The sequence below is a fragment of the Python bivittatus genome, unplaced genomic scaffold (genome assembly GCF_059951505.1).
Source record: "Python bivittatus isolate LINGU-HERP-01145 unplaced genomic scaffold, Pbiv_v1 ctg000320_np1212, whole genome shotgun sequence".
In the NCBI taxonomy this organism is placed as follows: Eukaryota; Metazoa; Chordata; class Lepidosauria; order Squamata; family Pythonidae; genus Python; species Python bivittatus.
In genome coordinates this window covers 585716-599959 of record NW_028277052.1, presented here as the reverse complement: position 1 = coordinate 599959, position 14244 = coordinate 585716, and the positions used below count along the sequence as shown (strand labels likewise).

Sequence of the window (14244 nt, the reverse complement as noted above, 5' to 3'; positions counted from 1 at the left end):
CGGAGCCGGCTCGGAGCTACGCGGCGGCCGCGCTCTTCCGCCTCTCCTGACGGCCGCGGCGGGGCGGGGCGGGGCGGGGCGGGCTGGGCAGGGCTAACGCGGCCGCCGCCCCCGCGGCCGGCCCCGCTTAAAGGCGCAGCTCGGCAGGGCCCTCGGCCGCCACGGGGACGCCGAAGGGCACGGCCGCCGCGCTCCCCCGCGAGGCCCGAAGCAGCGCGCGGACCCGGCCCCGAGCCCCGACGGGCCGCCTCGGTCGCTCGGCTGGGTACGCGCGGGGGCTCCGCGGCCGAGCGCCCTCCCCCCCGCCCCCCCGAGGCTCGCCTGCGGGCGGCGGCGGGGGCCCGAGGCGCAGCTCGCCCCCCGTTTCGCCTGGGCCCGCCCGCCCTGCTGGCTGGGGGCCGCCCCCGGGCTGCGGCCCGCGCGGCGCCGGGGGGGAGGAGCCCGGGCGACGTGGGGCGGCGCGGACGCGCGGCTCCGTCACGTGACGGGCGGGCGCCATCTTTGGTGAGGGCGGGCGTCGGGCCCCGGGCGGAAGCGAGATCCGACGCCCCGGCCTCTCGCTCCTCCGCAGGGCGCCGCGATGGGGAAGCTGCCGGCCGTGCCGCTGCTGATCAACCTGGGCGGCTCCGCGCTGGGCTGCTGGGCCACGCTGCGCCTGATCCCCGCCTTCCGCGAGCGCTTCCTCGCCGCCCGGCTGTGCGGGGCCGACCTGAACAAGCCCTCCAAGCAGCCCGTGTGAGTGCGGGGCGGCCCGGCCGGGCCGGGCGGGGGGGGGGCGGCCGGGCAGCCCGGGCTCACTCGGCCGCGCTCTCGCCCGCAGCCCCGAGTCCCAGGGCGTGATCAGCGGGGCCGTCTTCCTGATCATCCTCTTCTGCTTCATCCCCGTGCCCTTCCTGAGCTGCTTCGCCGAGGAGCGGTGCCAGGCCTTCCCGCACCACGAGGTGAGCCGGCCGGGCAGAGCGGCGGGGGCGCGGGCAGGGGCAGGGGCAGCCCGCTGAGGCCTCTCCCTGCTCCGCTCGCAGCTGGTGGCGCTGGTGGGCGCCCTCCTGGCCATCTGCTGCATGATCTTCCTGGGCTTCGCCGACGACGTCCTCAACCTGCGCTGGCGGCACAAGCTGCTGCTGCCCGCCACGGCCTCCCTGCCCCTGCTCATGGTCTACTTCACCAACTTCGGGAACACCACTATCCTGGTGCCAAAGCCCTTCCGGATGCTGCTGGGCATGCACCTCGACCTGGGTGAGCACCCCGGGCCAGACCGCGGCTGGCAGGGGGCGGGGCCGCTGCTTTGGGAGGCTCCGGGGGTGGCGGGCGGACGCGCCTCTCCCTCTGCTTCTGACAGAGCCCACGGTGCGCTTTTTCCCGCAGGGATACTCTACTACGCGTACATGGGCATGCTAGCCGTGTTCTGCACCAACGCAATCAATATTCTGGCTGGGATTAACGGTCTGGAAGCCGGGCAGTCGTTGGTGATCGCTGCCTCAATCATTGCTTTCAACATCGTGGAACTAACGGGTATGTGGGGTTGGCGACCTCTCGAGCAGCACGCTCTGCAAAGGACAGTTGGCTCTGCCCGTGGGCTAATCTGGTGGCTCTTCGTTTCCCTCCTCGCAGGGGATTGCAGAGATGACCACGTTTTCTCTCTCTACTTCATGATCCCCTTTTTCTTTACCACGCTGGGGTTGCTGTACCACAACTGGTAAGAGTCCCTCTGGAAGGTGAAGGCCAGCCTTTTCTCGTGGGAGAGAAAAGCACCCGGGGATGGTTGGGAGAGGATCTTCATTCCTTGCAAGAGACATTGTGGGTGCCAGTTGGAGAGTCCTGGAGGGGTGTACCACTCCACGCCAGCCTTTGGGGACCTCCTTTCCTCAGAAGGAAGAGCATCTGGTGATCTTCATTTTATCAGTAATCTTGTTTCAAGGGTTGAAACAAGGATATCTTCCAGGGTCTTTTGCAGAAATTGGATCAAGGGGATTCTTTCCCATTAACCCCCTCTAGCCCTCCCTCCTGAAGAGACCCACTGAACTAGGCCCGGGATTTCAGTTTTCATTTGGCCCGCCCAGGATCCCATAAACTGTCCTGCCCCGTTCCTTCTTAACGGTGCGTTCTCTTTATTATGCATAACGCCTCCACCTTCCCGTGCAAAGAGTTCCTTACTGGACTGTCAAATCTGTTTCCTCTCCTGGCTGAGTGCAGGTACCCCTCCCGGGTATTTGTGGGAGACACCTTCTGCTACTTTGCTGGCATGACCTTTGCCGTGGTGGGGATCCTCGGGCACTTCAGCAAGACGATGCTGCTGTTCTTTATTCCACAAGTGATCAACTTCCTCTACTCGCTTCCTCAGCTTTTCCACATCATCCCTTGCCCCCGCCACCGATTGCCCAGGTAAGAACAGGGCTGCCTGCTAGTTGGTCTGCAGCCACAGGAGAAGCCAAGCAGGACTGCGCCTTTCAAAGCAAGCTTCTAGCCCGGGGGTCCTGTGCAAAGATCAGGGCTGTACGTTCCTCTTGCCGAGGTCTGCATTAGTCAAACTGGTCTCCACGAAGGACCCCGCTGGGTTTTACTCAGGATCGTCCCTTTGCACAGGAGGGGAGGCGCTGCCTGCCTTGATCAGATTCGCCCTGCAGTCCCTTGTGCAGCTGTTCCAGCCTGGGCTGCATCTCCCTTTCCTTTCTGACGGGGTCCATCTCTGCCTTCAGATTCAACGCAGACACAGGGAAGCTAGAGATGAGCTACTCGAGATTCAAGTCAAAGAGCCTCTCTCCTTGGGGAGCATATATCCTGAAGGTAGCGGTTAACCTAAGCAGGAAGGCGGGGTGTGGGGGCAGTCTTCTGAGGGTGGCTTGGCTCTGCCTCATGCTGATAAGGCATAACAGGGTCAAGGGGAAATAATATAAGTAATGCACGCTTCTCCCCAGATAGCTAAGAAATTCTGCCTGGTTGATGTGCATCAGGGAACAGACAAAGACGGAGAATTTACGGAATGCAGTAATATGACTCTTATTAACTTCGTGCTGAAGCTGAAAGGACCAACTCCTGAGCGAAACCTGACGGTTCTGCTGCTGCTGCTCCAAGTGAGGAACGCAGTTGCTGGGGGGAGGGGCAGGTGGCTTCAGGCCACGCTCCCTTGGGGATAACAGTTGTGCCCTTCTCACCAAAGCCTATTTGGGGGAAGATCTTTTTTTCCCAAACTAGAAGCCCAAAGCAGTTTGAGTTCCCACAATACACGCACTGTTGCCTGATCACCTCGGTGTGTTGTGTGAAACCAGCCACTGCGTTTGTAAAGCAGGATGGGTAGCCTTGTGTACTTTACAACCCAGCAGTTATGGTGAGGTGAGCAATGCTTTGGTGGAATAGGTCAGCCCATTGCGCGAGCAATCAGCTGCACCTCTGTGCTACAGTCTCTCCTCTCCTCTCTCGGTTCAGGTTGCTGGGAGTTCGGTAGCTTTTGCTATCCGGTACCAGCTGGTACGGCTGTTTTATGACATCTGAGCCAACGTTTGTTCCTCCTCTGCCCCGCCGTCCATACCGTCCAAGAAAAGCCGTGAATGCGGTCCTGTCCAGGGCAGTTCTTAGTCCTTGCCGGAAGGTGGGCTGCTGCTGCTGCTGCTGCTGCTGCTGCTGCTGCATCTGCTGCATTGGCATCAGGAGCTACATGGTGCAGTTTCTGTTCCTGGCAGAAGAGGGGGGCACCTGCTTCTCCAGCGGGGCCCCGTGAACACCAGGGAAGATCAGGCGAGCCGAAGGGTCCCACTGTCAGCCTCCAGTAAAAGCCCCACTTTACGGTCAGCGATGGGGCTCTCCTCTCCTGGATGCAGCTCGGAAGCAGCATTCTCCTCAGGTGCCGCAGCCTGCCTGTGGTCCTCTTGCATCTTTGGGAGGGAGTCCAGTGAGTCAACACCTGTAGCAGCTGTGGGAAGTAGAGGAGCTGTAGGCTTCGTAAGTGGTTTCCTTGCTATGTATTCTGGGGAAGGATTTGATTTGGGTGTCTTCAGTATGTGCTGACTGAGAAAAACTTCAGTGTATTTGAGAGATTGCTCTGAAGCCTATTTAAAACTGCTGTGCTCCTGCCGCCTTTCCCACAAACTTCGTAGAGTGCTTTTCTATACCCCATTTTGTACCTAAGGCATTTATGTGTTGGGTCAATCTAGAGGGGTGAACAGGAGGCCAAGCGTTTTGAGGACAGGGTGCAAGAACAGGCAGCAGGTGAGCTGTGGGGAGGCTGCAGCGGGGCCAGAGGGCCCACGGCTGATGGCATTAAGACGCTTAGGTCAGACATTGGGACACGCAAGCGGTAACGATGTTTGTGTGATGTCATCAGTTGGGCAGGGTGGGTTTGGGTGGTTGTTTTTTTGCCAGTGGAGAGCTTGTTTGTTGTGGGGATGCTGGAAGTGCAAAGGGGGAGAAACATTGAGTTCTTGGCTTCCACCTTCAGGCAGGGGAGAATGGAAAGGACTTCAGAATAAAGCGTTGCATCGGTTCACCTGGAGGCGTGCTTATTCGGGCAGGGCTCCTCTTCGCTGCGCAGGCGCGGGGGGTGAGCGGGGCGGCTCTTTGCTCCCTTTTGAATCGCGCGCGCTGCGCGCTCAGTGGCTCCGGCGCCAGCCAATGAGCGGGGCCGCGGGAGCGCGGAGCCCAATCGGCGGCCGCGGCGGCGTACCGGGGGAAGCGCGGGCCCTATAAAGACGCCCGCCCGCCGTCGGGGGTGCCTTGCTCCCTTCGGCCGCGCGCAGTTCCGGGTGGTGCGCTATGTCGGGCCGCGGCAAGGCGGGCGGCGGGAAGGCCCGGGCCAAGTCGCGCTCGTCGCGCGCCGGGCTGCAGTTCCCGGTGGGCCGGGTGCATCGGTTGCTGCGGCGCGGACGCTACGCGGAGCGGGTCGGGGCCGGCGCGCCCGTCTACCTGGCGGCGGTGCTCGAGTACCTGACGGCCGAGATCCTGGAGCTGGCGGGCAACGCGGCGCGCGACAACCGCAAGACCCGCATCGTCCCGCGCCACGTCCAGCTGGCGGTGCGCAACGACGAGGAGCTCAGCCGCCTCCTAGGCCGCGTCACCATCGCGCAGGGTGGCGTCCTGCCCAACATCCCCGCCGCCCTTCTGCCCCAGAAGGTCGCTTCGCAGGGCGGCGGGGCGGCGGCCCGCAAGAAGGCGGCCCCCCAGGCCTCGCAGGAGTACTAGGCGGCGGCGGCGGCCGGAGACCCTCCCGAGGCCGCGAGGCTGGACGGAGCGGGAGCAGAAGCAGCGGGCCTGCTGCTGGGCGCCACGTGCTTGGACTCGGGGTCGCGGGCGGCGGGAGGGGGCCGCCCCCGCACGGCTCTTCAGCGGGGCTGCTCGCGCCCAATAAAGGGACGTTCGAAGTGCGCGTTCGTCCGGTCGTTTGTGGGAGCGTCTCTGCGGCGCAAGCTAGGATGGGGGTTGGGGGTGTCCAGCCCAGCCGCCTCGCCCGTGGGGGGAGGCGGCCCTTGGCCCTGCGCCACCCACCCCGCCCCATCATTGCAACCAGCCTTTGGGGACTCCGATTTTGTTCTTTCGCAAAAAAGCAGTGCCGGACATCAGTGGTGCAGCCTGCTCTCGCTCTTTAATCAGTTTAAGCCATAGTTCTGTAGCAATAATTGTACCCAAGAGCACCCAGAAGAGTGCAACTTTACACCTCTGCCCTGGGCCAACAAGCGATTCTGGGTGGAAGTCCAGCAGGTGTGCACATTTGGGCTTTTGGAAATTCTAGCTCCGAACCCACTCACATCTTCAACCAAACTGGAGCTTCGGTTGCTCCACTGGGTGCAGCCACAGACCAGCCTTCGCTTCCCTCTCTTCCTGGAGGGGTAAGTGAGAGGTAGGCTGGCCAGCATCGTGGCTCTCAGAGGAGGTGGTGCCCGTCAAGCACTACTGAGCTGCCTTGCCACGCTGAGGATGTGCTTGGCCCCTTGGCTCAGGAGCAAATCGGCCAGCTCCTGCCCCAGCCTCTCTGCTGCCTCTTGAGCCAGACGGGGGACGTTCCTTGCTGTGATGCCAACGTGTTGGAGGTTGTCGTCAGGGCCATCTTCACTCTGAAAAGGGAGGACAGCCCATGGAAAAGGTTCCTGGATAGGAGGAGTGGCAGGCTCACCCTAAGGTGAGGGTTAGGGTAAGGGAGGCCACGGCATGCTGGGTTCTAGCCAAGCTAGCAGCTGACGGCTTCGCTCCTTGCAGCAAGCAGTGCTATTATCCTAGCTTAGAGTAACTGCTTGGAAGGAAAGGAGCTGCAAGTCCAGCTGTGAACCAGTTCTCATAAATGGAATTATGTCACTCCTTTTGAAAGCGACCGAGGCGTTTACCTCCAGGGAAAAATTCACATTTCTTTGCATGGTCTCTTGCAAGCTCTCAGAACCATCAAGGCTGTAGACTGCCCCGGTCAAATACAGCTAGAGAGAAGAGGGATGTTGAACCCAGGAAACCCACCAGCCGGCAGAAGAGAGAAATGCCAGTATTTTTAGGCAGCCCACCTCCCACATCCAGCGTTAGTCCCTTCAAAGAAAAAAAAGTGCTCTCCAGCCTGCCCTCCCAGGGATCAGACAGGCTCCTGCAGGCAGCACCAGCGTCTGCCTTTCAACGGCCAGAAACAGCAGAAAGCAGGCTGCTGCTGACCCCCTGCCAGGGAGCGGGAGGGTGGTAGTCCGCTGCCTTTACCTGGGCGTCCTTCAGCAGAGTGCTCACGGCCACTGGCACGCTGCAGCCTCCTTCCTGCGGAGGAAAGCACTGGCTTAGAGATGCAGCAAGGCTGTTGCGCCGCACCTCAGAGGCCCCCGCCCAACCTCGCCAGCTGGCCAGCAGCTTCCCAGGCCTACCAAGCGCTTCATGAAGGCCCGCTCTGCGATGCAACGCAGCACCGTCTCCCGGTCATGCAAGACTGACACCATCTCTAGGATCGCCTGGTCTCTGGCCCGCACCTCAACAGCCAAGGCACCCTGGAGGGAGAGAGGGCAGCAAGGAAGGAGGGCCCCGCTGCCTTCCCTGCGATCCAGCACCCCAAAAGAGCAAGCCCCTCCTCGGGGGCCAGGACACCTTCCTTAGGAATCACATCACAGTCTCCTTGGGTGCTTCCCATCACTGAGCAAACATGCACCTTTGGCAGAGATGCTCCCCTGCCAGGGCTCTCCGCTGGGCAAGGGGAGTTGATTCCCTTTCCAACGGATCAAAAGATTCACCTAAGCATTGCTGCCCTGATCGAGAACGAGAACGGAAAACCTGCAGGATTCCTAGAGCTGTAGGCCCTTGTCACCCAAGGGGAGGGGGAAAAAGCAGCTCCCCCATTTAGCAGAAGGGCATCAGAGAGCAGCACTCCCTTCTGGGGTCTGCACCTTGCCCCAAAAAGGCTGGGCAGGGAGGTTGCCTCGTTTTCCAACTCTGGGATCCTCGGGCAGCGCAGGTCCCTTCTGGAAGAGGCCCAGAACACGACATCCAAGGTCCAGAGGCCAGGGAGGGAGGCACCTGGGGCTCCACAGCCAAAAGGCCCGCTGGTCACACCTGCTGGAAACCCAGGAGGTGCTAACAGCAAGGCAGAAAGGAGGCCCCATCACTCACCTGCCCGACAGCATACAAGCAGTCCACGGGGCTCAGAATCTAGAGGAAAGCGAGAGTCAGCCAAAAGACTACTTTTTAAAGCAGAATGGGTAAACGTATTACAATGAACCAACATGCTGTCCTCTCCAGCGGGACGAGCCGGCACAAATGCCCACCAAGGCCAAGCCCCTTCCCCTACCCCTGCCCCCGCCCACTCACCTGGCCAATGCGGCTCCCCCAGCCCATGCGTCTCAGGCCAGCCGCAGCCAGAACCAGGGCACTGAAATCCTCCTTCTCGTCCAGCTTCTTCAGGCGGGTGTTCAGGTTGCCCCTCTGCCAGAAGGCTAAGCAAAAATTTCTGTTTGTCTGCCACCTGCTGCTGGGAGGAGGGCACTGCGAGTCCAGAACTGGGGGGGGAGCTACTTATTCCAAGCTTTGGAGGGAGGGAACTCCAGACACCCCCACCCCCAGTGGGGAGCCAACCTCAGCTGCAAAAGGCCAAGCTCAGAACACAGGGAAGGCACCTGGAGGAAGAACCCGCCTTGCCAGTAGGGGTAAGAATCACCTGCGTTCCCAATTACTGCAGGATGAACTGGGCGATTCAGACTCAGTTTTATTACTTAGTTATGGGCAGTGAATCATTGGTGTAGTTACTGTTCTCACGAGCTGCTCAGAGACACAAGAAGAGCCTCAAGAACCTGCTGGATCAAAGCAAGGCCCATCTTGGTCCAGCTCGTGTCTCACTGTGCCCAGGCAGAGGCCCCCAAGAGAGGGAGGAATACCCCCAAGTACCCTCATACCCCACCCCCGGGGGCTTTGGAGAGACAGGCCTCCCTCCATCCGGGGGGCAGCACAGAGCCATCGCAAGCGATCCCCTTCTTTGCCATGAATTTCTCTACCCCCTTTTACAGCCGCTGTGGCCAGTGATGTTACACATTGGGACGGCAACAATTTCGACCTTGCAGCGACCAGGACAGCACTCAGATTCTTGGAAAGCGATTCTTTTCCTCAGGATCCCGGACAATGAAATGGGCTTTTTTCACAGAGGCTGCATCTTGGGCTGGCACATGCCAAGCCATCCTCCAGGGTCTACTTTCCTCACTCCTTTCAGGTCAGACACACCCTCATCCTCATCTGACAACCACTGAACCCCACTGGGGCTGGGAGTGGGGGGCATGGTGTAATGGTGGTCCTCCTTCCTCCTAGGCCAGTTCCAGTTGGGATTGGTGGGGGGAGAGATCCAGCCCCAGTCCCTGCCCTGAGGGGTTTCCAGGGCTCTACCCTCTCTTTCCACACTTAACATGCACGTGAACCTGATGGCTGAGGCCATCCATCAGTATCAGCTCAGGTACTGAGTTGAGTACACCAATGATACCCAGTTATCCATTTCCACACTAGGATGGCCAAGTGATGCTGCCAAGGGCGAGGTTCTCTCCCAGCATCGGGAGGCTGTGGGGCCCTCAACGGGAAAGAGCAGGCAAGACTGAGTGCCTGTAGGCTTCAGGCAGGCCTTGGATCCGGAGACTTCATCTTTAGCTCTGAACAGAGTAGCCCCCCGCCAGTCAGGGGCCCAGTTCGGGGTCCATCCTGGATTCTTGGCTCCCGCTGGAAGAGCAGGGAGCCAGGATGTTTCTGCACAAGTCCATTTTATGCACCAAGTGCACCCTCTCGTGGATGAGGAGGCCCTGCTCACAGTCACTCTTGCCTTGGCCGCCTCCCCTTTGGACTGTTACCAATCGCTTCACACGGGGCTGCCCTTGAACACCGTTCAGAAGCTGCCCAGAACACAGTGGCAACGTAGGCAGACCTCAATAAGCGAGCTGTGCAGCTCACGACAGGCTTCCAAGTGCAATTCAAGGGGCCGGTTACCATCTATATGGCCCTTCATGGCGCAAGACAGAGCCAGATCCTGTGTGGTGGTGCCACCTCTCTCCAATCGGCTCTGCTGGCTCCAGGATATCCAGAAGGGTGGGCATGCTTTGGAGGGGCTCCAGGGGACCGTGCCTTCTCTGCCACAGAGTCTCTCCGAAGAGGCGCCATTTCCCCTGTGGCCCAGACACAGCAAACACGCTGGCCTGCCACAAGGGCCTGAACCCTGGTTCTTCTCCAGGCTTTGGCCCGGAGCATGGGATGAGCCCGTCCCAATGGAAGGGTCCTGAACAGAACGCACGATGGTTGGCCCGTTGTTCTGTTTCCTGTTCTGGACATTGTTTTGGTTCGTTTTCATGCTTCTTTCTAACTGTGAGCCACACAGAGTCCCTTTGCGAGTTGGGCAGTCATAGAAACCAGATGAACAAATAAATGTGAACTTGGGGCTTCCTGAATCACAAAAGGATACAATATCCTTGAATTGCAGCCGAGGGAATTTTCTTTTCAGCTGAGCTGCTCGGCGAAGCGAGCTGGTCCCAATTACGCTGCAGGGAAACCCACACCAAGATGAGTGCGGGCCACTCAGAACCCCCCCTGGCCCCATTAAGAAGCCATCGCCTGCTTCCCCATAGGCGTTCTGTAAAGCACGGCAGCCCCACTCTCCCCCCACTGCACGCACACACAGCCAGCCCACTGGAGCATTCAGGCCTGCCGGAGAGCAGCTGTGGACGCGGCAGGGCAGGGCAGGGCAGGAACTTTGTGGGACAAAGGGCGAGGCCCTGCTTCGGCCAGCCCGCTCACCTCTTCTCAGGGAGGCTGCTGAGCGTTTTGCCAGCGTGCTTGGGATGGAAGACAACAGCGTCGTGTGGGTTTTCTCTCCTGCGAAGGGTGGAGGAGGGCTGCTTCAGAGACAGGGCTGCGGAGCTACAGCAGCCATTGGCAGAGGGGCAGAGAACCACACTCTGGTCTGTTTGGCCACAGGCCGAGCAGAGAAAGTGGCTTGAGACTATCAGGTCCGCGTGGCCACTTGGCGGCTGGATTGCTCCATGGGCACGTCTGCCTTAGCAGGGCCGTGGCTCGCAAGCGAAGAGAAGGTGGCCAGATAGGCAAGGCCAGCCCTTGGCTCTGCCAGTCAGGAAAAGCAGAAGAGCTCAAACTCACTTGCAGATGGCACCAATTGTGAAGCCTGGTGGCAGGGAGGTGGGCAGGTCTTTTAGGGAGTGAACCACCAAGTCCACCCTGAAAGGAAGAAGAAAGCATGCCAGGCCAGCAATGGGCAATCAGCATCATACCAAGCAGTGGCTTGTCCCCTGGCAAGCTGAACGGCCACAAAGTAGTGCAGTCCAGCTACAGGTGAATTTGCTCTGCCCAGAACTGGAAGGCGGCCGGAGGGAACCAGCAGGGCCCTCAGAGCCAGGGTGTCTGGCATGGAGTGAAACGGTTTCCTCTGCTGCTGCAAGGGAGGCCAGGCAGACAGAGTGCCCGGGCGTTCTGGTGGGGTGTAGCCCTTTTGCAGGGGCCCATGTTAAATTCCAGACTGTTACTGTCACGACAGTCCCAGAGAGTAGGGCTTTCCACCCGCTTCAGCAGGCCCATCCAATCTTCCATGAACCTCCAGAAGAAGAGCACTTACTCGTTCCTTTCCAGCGCATTTTCCAGCTCCTTGGTAAAAAGGCTTTTCTCTCCAATCTATGTTGGTGAAGAGAAACGTTATAGGAAAGCTGGGGACCCCTTCCAGCCCAGGGCTACCTTGGCCTCACAGGGGCAGGCGGGAGCCACAATGGCATCCCAAAACTCAGTTTTGCTTAATTTAAATATAGCCAGTTCGATTGCTCTGAACTCCCTCCCCTCTACTGCATTCGTAATCACAGCTGACACACAACATTTGAAACACTCTGCCCAGAAGCCCGAGGTCTCCACTCAAGTAACCCTGCTTGGGTCTTGAGCCAGAGCACACATCTCACAAGCAGACCAACAGACCTTGGATAAAGCTGTGTCCAGGATCCGGTCTCCAGTGGTTGACATGGCAACTATTCAGAAAGAAGGAGGAGGTGGGCAACACACCCCAGCAGGTAACCATGGCCCCCCCTCCTGACTTAATTGGAGAACAGGTGACAAGCAGAAAAACCACCACCTTGCTCCTAATGCACCTGCTTGGGCTGTTCCCCCCACTCCAAGAACAGGCCTCCCCTGCCTTCTGGGCCCCCTTCCCAGGACGCTCACCGATCTCAAAGCGGAGATGGGGGTGGTGCCCCTGCAGCATCTCCACCACGCTGTCAGTCTGGATACGAGCCAGCTGCAATTTTGAGAAAGGAAGGCAAAGGCTCTCAGGAAGGGCCCCCCAGCACATCTGCTTTGGAAACAGATGAGAGCTGCTGCAAGGGGGATGCTATTAGCACGGCTTGTGCTGTCTGCTGTTCACACAAGAGCCCGGGCGAAAGGAAGCTCCCACCCCTCTGTCCTGTGTGCTGAAATGGCCTCTAGGTGGGCCTGCTATTCCTGGCAAATGTTGTTCCCTGGCATCAGGCACCGCTACGGGAGAAGGCAAAGGACGATCTGACGAACTCAGCCAGGCGTAAAATGCACCCCTGAGCAGATGAGGCTGGAGGGGGCAGACTCTGGCTGTGCAGCTGGGCAAGAGAAAGGGCGATGCGGCCCCCTTTCCTTCATCCACCCAGCCCCTACTCTCTGCTAGGCTCATCGCTGGCCTCCTCCATTCTCATCAGAAGCTGCCAAGTAGAGATTAGTTTTCGGTTACGAGGGCGAGGCGCTATCAGCCTTTGCAATCCCAGATCTTTGGGTGGATCCCTCAACTCCTGCCGCAACCGCCAGCGCACTTTCACATTGCACAAGGCTTCTAGCTTGCTTTTCAGCACCAGTCCTCACAGTGCTACCCCACCCCTGGACAAAAAAGGCTGTGCTTCTTCCTACGCTAAAAAAAAGGAAGCGAGGCTGGCTTGAGCCACTCAGGAAGGTCCAACTGCAGAAGCCTGAATGAACCACAGCAGCCAAGGAAAAGCCAACGTTTCCTCAGTGACCTAGAAAATGGTGAAACCTGGAAAGGCTGGCAAACGCAAGGGCACCCAAGGAGAAGCCTTTGTTGTTCTCGCGACATCATCCAAAAAACCACTTTGGGTCCAAATCCAACAGTAAGCAACAGCAATGATTTCAAGAGGGCCAACGTTTTGGACAAAACTGATGTTCGCTGGCAAAATCCAAACCCAAGCTGAAATTCAGTACACCAAAGCTCAGACAGGCACACGTGGGCAGCATCCAGAGGCAAATTCTGAATTTACTGCAGCCCTTTTCAAATTTCACGTATCGTCATACATTTCCCCAACCACAATCTGATAACTGAGGCCCATCCAAACTCTGGGGCAACAGAGAGACCACTCTGGGAGCTGGCAGCATCGCACTGTTGCAGCCCGTCCTCGTCTCTTCTGTTCTCAGAGGTTAACGGCAAGCAACTCTTTCAAAGGACCCGTTCTCTGATCACCTTTGCCACCTCTGAGCCTGATCTGATCACTAGAAAAGGAGCACAGAAAAGGGATCTGCGCACCAGCCACCAGAGCTCGTGCTGCAAGACGCTGTACCCGGGACTGCCTTCAAGAGCCCTCCAGAAGTTGCTGCGGGTGCAAGAATCGCTGTAGCCCCATCACTCCTGCAGCGCAGAAACGCCATCCCGAGGGATGATGGCGTTAACCTACAAAGCTCCCCGTGGCTCGGCGGCTAAGGGCCCCCACCCGGCACTGACTTGGCCAGGGGCAGCCGCCCGACAAAGCCCCCCGTTACTAGGAGGTCCAGGGGAAGGGGCCCAAGGGAACCTTTTGCTGCTGCGGTGCCCCTGGAGCAACCGCCCCGCCCCGCCCCGCCCCGCCCTCACGTCTTCTGGGAGCTCGGGGGAAAAGGCCGCTCCCAGGCCGCGCGGGGCTCACGGCGAGGGTCCTCCGCGTTCCGTGCTGCTCTCTTACTGCGCAGATTAGGCGGCGGGCAGGTGGCAGGGAAGAAAATTTGAAACCGGCGCTCCCGCCCGCCCACCCCGCGGGGGCCAGGGCAGCCGGCACAGCTCCCAGGGCCGTTGCTCGCAGGCCCGCGGGCGCCTGGGGAGACCACCGTACCTGGCTTTTCCGGGTGCCCACGCGGACGGTCTGGCTGCTCGAGCCGTTTTTGTTCTGCAAAGAATTTTCCCGGATTAGACCCAAAGCGGGGCTTCGGCAGGAGCTCCGCGGCCCCTCCGAGGCCGCAGGGAAGCCGGCGGGACGGAGCCGCGAGGGGCCCGAGGATGCACGGGAAAGGGAAGGGAAGGGAAGGGAAGGGAAAGCAAAGGCAGGGCAGCGCCGCGCCGCGCCGCGCGGCCGGCGACTCCCCGCGGAGGCCCACGCCGGCGGCAGCCCCTCACCTCCGCGGCCATCTCCGCGGGCTTGCTCGGGCGGCGCCGCCAGCGCTTCTCAGGCCGAGGACGGCTCTGCCGGCCCGCCCCGCTCTGCGACCGGCGATAAGGGGGAGGGTGGGGGGCGGGCCGGGGGCGGGCCGGGGGCGGGGCAGCTGGCTGTGCTCACCGGGGGCGGCCGCGGGCTGCTCATGCCGGCGGCGGCGCGAGAGTGGCGGCCGGGGTCACCTCGCCGGACGGGCGCGCCGCGCATGCGCCTCCCCAGGCGTCACTTCCGGACCCGGCGGGGACTCCCCCCTCCCTCCCTCGCCCCGGCGGGACCTCCGGGCCGGCGCCGCGCCGGAGCGCCGCCGGGAGGGCCCGGCGCCCCCCGCCCTCGGTGCCCCTTCGGCTCCGGGACGCCCCTCGGCGAAGGGGGCCGAGCCCGCGCGAAAAAAGGCACAGACGCAGGG

General features: G+C 60.5%; 3 protein-coding genes across 5 annotated transcripts; 2 read left to right on the top strand and 1 right to left on the bottom strand.

The window, feature by feature from the left end:
• The first annotated feature begins 130 nt into the window (after positions 1-130).
• DPAGT1 (dolichyl-phosphate N-acetylglucosaminephosphotransferase 1) lies at positions 131-4480 on the top strand. Its single transcript, XM_088138858.1, has 10 exons — positions 131-265; positions 572-735; positions 821-941; positions 1023-1236; positions 1366-1512; positions 1612-1696; positions 2194-2382; positions 2697-2784; positions 2916-3071; positions 3424-4480. The coding sequence occupies exons 2-10, from the start codon at positions 581-583 to the stop codon at positions 3487-3489; spliced, it is 1221 nt and encodes a 406-aa protein (XP_087994984.1). The 5' UTR covers positions 131-265; positions 572-580; the 3' UTR covers positions 3490-4480.
• Positions 4481-4590: 110 nt separating this feature from the next.
• Positions 4591-5354, top strand: H2AX (H2A.X variant histone). The gene has a single exon (XM_088138871.1). The coding sequence runs from the start codon at positions 4747-4749 to the stop codon at positions 5170-5172; it is 426 nt and encodes a 141-aa protein (XP_087994997.1). The 5' UTR covers positions 4591-4746; the 3' UTR covers positions 5173-5354.
• Positions 5355-5553: 199 nt separating this feature from the next.
• Positions 5554-14073, bottom strand: HMBS (hydroxymethylbilane synthase). Of its 3 annotated transcripts, none has more exons than XM_088138864.1 (14): positions 13962-14073; positions 13521-13574; positions 11626-11698; positions 11383-11432; positions 11036-11091; positions 10564-10641; positions 10204-10281; positions 9872-9947; positions 7753-7866; positions 7555-7593; positions 6819-6938; positions 6661-6714; positions 6309-6395; positions 5554-6041 (listed from the first exon to the last, which is right to left on the bottom strand). In XM_088138864.1, exons 1-14 carry the CDS (start codon positions 14043-14045, stop codon positions 5871-5873), a joined length of 1134 nt encoding a protein of 377 aa, XP_087994990.1. In that variant the 5' UTR covers positions 14046-14073; the 3' UTR covers positions 5554-5870. The 3 variants fall into 3 exon arrangements, with proteins under 3 accessions (XP_087994990.1, XP_087994991.1, XP_087994992.1); XM_088138865.1 differs by lacking the exon at positions 13962-14073 and adding an exon at positions 13802-13918; XM_088138866.1 differs by lacking the exon at positions 10204-10281.
• Between the last annotated feature and the right edge of the window lie 171 nt (positions 14074-14244).

Coding starts and splice junctions, on each gene's coding strand:
- HMBS (XM_088138864.1), bottom strand. CDS start 14,045: ATGCGCGGCGCGCCCGTCCGGCGAGGTGACCCCGGCCGCCACTCTCGC. Junction 11,092..11,382: donor TGGACACAGCTTTATCCAAG/GTCTGTTGGTCT, acceptor TCACCAACATAG/ATTGGAGAGAAAAGCCTTTT. Junction 10,642..11,035: donor AATGCGCTGGAAAGGAACGA/GTAAGTGCTCTT, acceptor TCTTCCTTTCAG/GGTGGACTTGGTGGTTCACT.
- H2AX (XM_088138871.1), top strand. CDS start 4,747: ATGTCGGGCCGCGGCAAGGCGGGCGGCGGGAAGGCCCGGGCCAAGTCG.
- DPAGT1 (XM_088138858.1), top strand. CDS start 581: ATGGGGAAGCTGCCGGCCGTGCCGCTGCTGATCAACCTGGGCGGCTCC. Junction 1,513..1,611: donor CAACATCGTGGAACTAACGG/GTATGTGGGGTT, acceptor CCCTCCTCGCAG/GGGATTGCAGAGATGACCAC. Junction 2,785..2,915: donor GGGGAGCATATATCCTGAAG/GTAGCGGTTAAC, acceptor GCTTCTCCCCAG/ATAGCTAAGAAATTCTGCCT.